We start from the raw sequence: 6799 nt of genomic DNA on the forward strand, positions 1-6799 counted from the left end.
TTAAAAGAACCTCTTTTTCTTCCTAACGTAACCCGTTACGGCTTTAAAACTTGGTCACGCAGCCAACCTTTATTTTGCCCCTAGAAGTATTTTTTCTCACAGCGTAACCCATTACGGTATTTTCGTAACGCATTACAGAAACATGTTTTTCAAATTTTAAGCTGCAACGGTACAGCGTAACCCGTTACGGTATTTTCGTAACGCGTTACAAAAACGTATTTTTCAATTTTTAGGCTGCAACGGTTCAGCGTAACTGGTTACGGCGTTTTCGTAACGCGTTACGACTGAAACAGTGGCAATGTTTCAGCCTTTTTTGTTGCATACGGATCTGTTTGTGTGCCCCGTAAACATTGCATTGTTTCATTGATTTGCATCATTTCTAAAAGGTGTTAAGACACTATATAAAGCATTATATTTTCAGATTTAGGGTATGTTTGGATTGATGGAAAGAGAAGGAATAGAATGAAATGGAGTGGAGTGGAGTCATGTTCCATTGTTTGGTTTTATAAAAAATGAATGGAATGGAATGGAGTGTGATGGAACCCATTCCATCCAATACCACTCTTTCAGTCAATTTTTCATTCCCCCAAATTGGGGTGTATCCAATAGAATGAAATTAATTAAAAATACAATCACAATTTTGTCCTCTAATTTTTCATTCTTATTAACGGTTTCTATTCCCTATTTCAATTCACGTGATATTTTTCTATACTCCCACTACAACCCTTCTCCTTCGGCAGAGACTTTCTTCTTGCAAAGTATCTATCTGTCTTCTACCATAACAAGGTACATCATATATCTTCTCTTCTTTTTACATGTGTTATTTCATTTATATGTTACAATATCTATGTTCAATTCATAAAATTCAAATTTATGATAATATGTTTTACTGCTTGATACATGATAAATATTAGTTTTTTAATAATCCATAGTTGATAGTTAAATTATAGGTTTTTTTTAAAATTAGTGTAGAAAATAAAATTTATGAATAACGCAATGTCACATATAATATTTCCGTGAACTACAAATTAAAAATGAGAAGTGACTAGTACTTTTTTAACAATTGATTATTAATTTTATGCTAATTTAAAATTATGCTTATTAAATAAGAAATCCACACGTCAAATGACACCATGATATATATATATATATATATATATATATATATATATATATATATATATATATATATATATATATATATATATATATATATATGAAAGATGAAATTTTTTTAGTTAAAAAGTTGTAAAAGAAACACTAATTTGGAAAGTAACCAACCGAGCCATCCTAACAACCTCATCCTGATTTCCTAATAATTAAAAAAACTCTAATTTGGTTTTTTGTCTTTAAGTATTTGATTAATTGTAGTTATTTAGGTAAAAAGTAAAATACTTTTACAAATTTATTGCTGCAAATACTCTTTTACTACTCTTATATTTAGAGTGTTATATGTACATTTTTCCCAATATATTGATTGCACCTTCTCAATTATGAGTACTATCCCTATCACTATGCAACAGTGATTAATGAAGCCTTACTGGTATCACTGACATCGTTGTCGTAATTCATTTAATCAACGTACTAAATTGATGTCAGTTTCAGTTTGAGTGGTCACGAAAGAATCACTCGAAAATTAGTGGGTCTCAAGGTTATTGTTATAATTAACTTCACCTACAAAGTTAGACGATGCTACTAAAAGTGGTAGCTGAAATATCAGCTACTGAATTTATGGCATTTGTACTAAAACACATGTGTAATGCGTTGTTATTTGTTTGAAGTTCCTATAAATTAATATGCATGCTGTGATCATTTTCTCACATTCTCATCAAAGCATAGTTCAATTTATATTTTTGTCAAGCTTGCTGAATCATGGCTCTTCGTGGGAAGCTAGAGGTTGACATTGAACTCAAGTCAAATGCAGACAAGTACTGGCAAACCATAAGGGATTCTACAACTATTTTCCCTAAGGCCTTCCCACATGACTACAAAAGCATTGATGTCCTTGAAGGTGACGGTAAAGCTCCTGGTTCTGTCCGCCACTTCCACTATGCTGAAGGTAAAACTTAGGACCATGATTGAATTTATTCATTCTTTCACAACAACAATCATAATCCTAAAATTTATGTTGTAATCTTTTGTGGTTTATATTGTAGGCTCGCTACTTGCGAAGTCATCGAAAGAGAGGATTGAGGCTGCTGATGATGAAAAGAAGACAGCGACCTATTCTATAATTGAAGGAGATCTTCTGCAGTACTACACAAAATTCTTGGGACACATAGCTGTTATACCGATTGGGGAAGGATGTGAGCTGAAATGGACTGCTGAATATGTCAAAACTAAGAATGATATTCCAGATCCAACTATTGTCAAAGATTTTGCTGTCAAGAATTTCCTTGAGGTGGATGATTATATTCAACAACTTGCATAGAAATTGAATGCATTTCATGAATTGAAGAAGAAGCTAGGTTATTTTAGTAAAATAATGTGGTGGAATGATGTAACCATTTTCTAACTAATATGTCGTATGTGTGTAGTAATGAGTCAGTCTTTCATTGTTGTTGGCTTAATAAATTGTTGAATCGTATGTATAGTAGTAGTAATAACGAGTCTGTCCTTTGTTATCATCCTTCGTATGTGTGTAGGAATACACTTGAACAATGTGATCTTTATTTGTGTTCTGATCTAAATGTCTATTTATAATTGAGCATGTGTATGAGAATGGAAGCATATGTGATCATTATTTCATTTTCTTTATACGTTTTTTGTACATGCATGTTTGTACATACTGAGTAATAACCACATAGATCCAAAGTACCTCAAACATGGTGAAGTTTTTAATGGTCATTGAATTCAACACTGTATCAAAATTTGATGGTTCTGCAGCTGCTGCATTATATTGTTAAGCAATTAATTGGAAGATTCAAGAGTGTTTCCCATGCAAATTATAGTAACTTTTTAGAAGATCCCTATTGACACATTTTTTAGAAATCATTTGAGTTACATGGTATAACTGGTCAGACTAGGAACCGACCAATTTATCTGTTATATAAGTGGCACAAATTCTTGCGGTACATTCTTTTTTGTTAAAGTAGTTGCTAATTATTTTATCAAAATGGAGACAATTGGATAAACATCGCATATTTTAATAAAGACATTATTTTTTTATATGAAAAAGTATATATATATATATATATATATATATATATATATATATATATATATATATATATATATATATATATATATATATATATATATATATATATATATATATATATATATATTAGCCTATCAAGTGAGAGCATTTTATAATGAGAGATGAGAGGAACAAATATCAACCATTAAATTCATCAAGAGAGAGGAAGCAAATATCACAAAGATGTATGTGCCCTTAGCCACCCAACTCCATGAGAAAATAAATGTTTGTATATATATATATATATATATATATATATATATATATATATATATATATATATATTAGCCTATCAAGTGAGAGCATTTTATAATGAGAGATGAGAGGAACAAATATCAACCATTAAATTCATCAAGAGAGAGGAAGCAAATATCACAAAGATGTATGTGCCCTTAGCCACCCAACTCCATGAGAAAATAAATGTTTGTCTCAACAAATTAATCCTTTGTGGTCTTTATGAATTGTTGGGGCATGCATCTGGTGACCTTCTCTGTCGAGATCACCTTGACAGTCTTCAGATAAAAGGGTCTATTTAGTTGTTGCAATTGTGGCTCAACACCACTTTCGCATCTGCTTTAAACATCTAGATTCCTCGTTGCACATAAGAAGGTGTACGACTTGCTCAACTCACTCTTGATGATGGTAAGATAGTTTCGAAAGAAAATTTTAATTTTTTTTACTAATTTCATAATTGTAAATCTTTCGTTTCAACCATGGCATCATTTGCCACTCGACAATATGGCCTTTCATGGTTTCATGAACCATTTCCTCATCCCGCTGCCGAAGGGGAAAAATGTTATTCATGGAGTTCTTATAGAATGCTTCCGTCCAGCTCTTTTGTGGATGAAGTTTATCATTGGTAAGGTCGGGGCGAGTCTTGCTACGTTTATTTTTATAAGCAACTCTTGTATTAATAAGAGGAGTACTAGGGGTACTCCAACCCATACAAGAAACCAATAGTAATATCGCTATACTATAATAAACTAAGAACACAAATAACACCAACATAAGGATGCTATAATAATAAAAGAAGGAATTTAGATAAACAGCCGTAAGGATACTGTGCTCCACAAGCAAACCAACACAGAGCAAAATCCAAAGGACTATACAACCACGAAGATGGTAACAAAACACTTCCTCCGAAGGCACTCAAAACTTCCCTCAAAACACTCAAATAACACATCCTTACATCTATAAAAATGCTTCAGAACATTTAGAAAGGAAGGAAGAAAGTATAAGAGAACTGAAGTTATGCTGCAAGAATCCAATATTACAACTTCCTCCAAAACGAATTACATCCGAGCTTTATACTGCTGCGCAAACAATGTTAAAACACCCATTCCAAAAAATTCAATAAATCTATCGAGATACCAACCTGCAGAGCACAACACAACTACAACACCTTCATCCCTACAATAAACACCTACAACTCTTTCTCATAAAACCCAACTGTTGTGCCCTCAAATTTTCCCTCACAATATGCAAGATAAGTTGGCTTAATTAGTCTCCTCAAGCTCAAAGGATCTCCAATTGCTCAAGGCTATGCAAAGATTGGACATACCTACACTAGGCAATAGACCTCAAATTAGGGTTTTGATTTCTTTCAAGGGAATGAGACTTCCAAGGCCTCATGTGGACTTCATATGTCCCAAAGTACCTCCATGCCAAATTTCAAGCCTCACAGTGCAAGATTGCTCAGTCAATTGCTCAAATGGTCAATAGTTGACTGTATTAGGTCAAACGTCAATTATGGTCAACTTACAATCAAACTTCAAGATATTTGGTCAACATCAAGGTTTTAGGGTTACATCCATCATTTTATCAAAGGTTGATCATGATTCATCACTAAAAGCTCCAAGATCATCAAAAGTCAAAATTGATGAATTAAGGTTTCTTAAGGAAAAGTCAACTGAACTTTGACCAGCCAAAACATTCACATGCTTCATCAGAAATTTTCCAACCAAGGCTCATTTTAAAGGAAATATACAACTTTTTATCACCAAGGACTTGGCCAAAAGTTATTCATTAAAAATATACAGGCCAAAACATTATAGGTCATTTCAAAAGTCAATAAAAAGAAATTTTTTCTCAAAGAAGTACATGAACACGGAAAGTTCAATTGAGATGAAACCAAAGGGATCTTTTAAAGGACATCTTAAGCTTTCTAAAAAGTCCAAGAATACCTTCATATGATCGAAATTGAGGAAGTTATGAATTGCACAAGTTGGTCAAATTTTTGGAAGTGCTAAACACCCTAATTGAACAATTTTGTATTTTTGGAGTAATGCGCCTAAGTTTTGGATTTCAAACATGTCCATGACTTAAATGAGGACATCTAAAACCATCTTCATATTTTTGTCATTTTTATTTATATTTTTTGAATTTTATTCCTTTAAATTCAAAATAAATTAAGTAAAATTACAAAAATAATGAAATAAATTGCATGGGTTTATTTTTAATCATCCAAAGGCCTAAATGACACCACATAAGAGTCCAAAAACGTGCATATTTTGTTATGAGAGGTTTTGGCCAAATTTAAAAAGATCTTATACAAAATCTTTTTAAATTTCCAATTCTTACCCTAATTCCTTTCATTATATATTCATAACAAGCTCAGACCATTAGGGGACTAATTTGTTCACAAGGAGGCAAGGTTCAAAGGTGACAAAATTTCAAATAAAGGTGCAATATCGTGTTCTTCATTCCAACCACTTTCAAGATGAAACAATCATCTCAATTCATTCCTGAGGTAATATAGGGTTTGGACCCTTGGTGATGAGCTTTGATGCCTAAAACACAAAACGCCATGGTTAGGGCATAAGGAAAAAACGTTTTCGTTTTCACAGGTCCAGGCTATTTCAATCCAAAATAACAACACCATTGAACTCGTAACATGTTGTTTAGGTGATCTGGGCTCTTAGAATGGTTGTTTGGATTGTGTCTTACAAGGTTTAATTTTTGCAGGCGTTGATACGAAAAAATCCGTAGCTAAATCATAGCTGATTTGTGGCTGCAAGCAAAATCTAGAAACTTGTAGGTTTTGCTACAAAAAACCATACCTAAAATTTTAGCAAATTCGTAGCTAATTTTTCAAGTATAAAAAGCGAAGAAGAAGAACAAAGACGCATGGCATGTGGGTGCGTACAGATTGGCTCATTCATCATGCGTGGGGCCCAATCCTAACTGCCTTTAACTTTTAACATTAACCATGTGTTTTCACATTTATTCTATTTTATGAATCCACTAACAAGCACATGCAGGTGGCGTAGTTGGTAAAAGGAGAAGACCAATGACCCCATGGACCTGGGTTCAATACCCAGTGTCCTTAATTCTTTTTTCTAGCAATTTTCCAACCCTTCTTTCTTTCTCTAACTATTCTATTTTTTACTAATTAACCATACAAACTATCACTAACCCATAAAATAACAAATTAGGATTAGGGTTTAAAATCAACCAACTAAATTTCTTTTTTTTTTCTCAACTTTGATTTAATTTTGATTTAGCTTAATTTAATTCAATAGGATTTCAATTTAATCACTTTAATCATAAAAAATACAAAAAGATTAGATTTAGATTTCCATTGATTTAATTTTGTGATTT

The 6799-nt window shown here is 32.4% G+C and overlaps 1 protein-coding gene across 1 annotated transcript; it reads left to right on the forward strand.

Annotated features, from left to right (window-relative positions):
- Positions 1–1809: 1809 nt before the first annotated feature.
- Positions 1810–2627, forward strand: LOC131646211 (MLP-like protein 423). Its single transcript, XM_058916324.1, has 2 exons — positions 1810–2059; positions 2157–2627. The coding sequence occupies exons 1-2, from the start codon at positions 1873–1875 to the stop codon at positions 2429–2431; spliced, it is 462 nt and encodes a 153-aa protein (XP_058772307.1). The 5' UTR covers positions 1810–1872; the 3' UTR covers positions 2432–2627.
- Positions 2628–6799: the final 4172 nt, after the last annotated feature.

Source organism: Vicia villosa, linkage group LG2, assembly GCF_029867415.1.
Source record: "Vicia villosa cultivar HV-30 ecotype Madison, WI linkage group LG2, Vvil1.0, whole genome shotgun sequence".
NCBI lineage: Eukaryota > Viridiplantae > Streptophyta > Magnoliopsida > Fabales > Fabaceae > Vicia > Vicia villosa.

Coding starts and splice junctions, on each gene's coding strand:
- LOC131646211 (XM_058916324.1), top strand. CDS start 1,873: ATGGCTCTTCGTGGGAAGCTAGAGGTTGACATTGAACTCAAGTCAAAT. Junction 2,060..2,156: donor CCACTTCCACTATGCTGAAG/GTAAAACTTAGG, acceptor TTTATATTGTAG/GCTCGCTACTTGCGAAGTCA.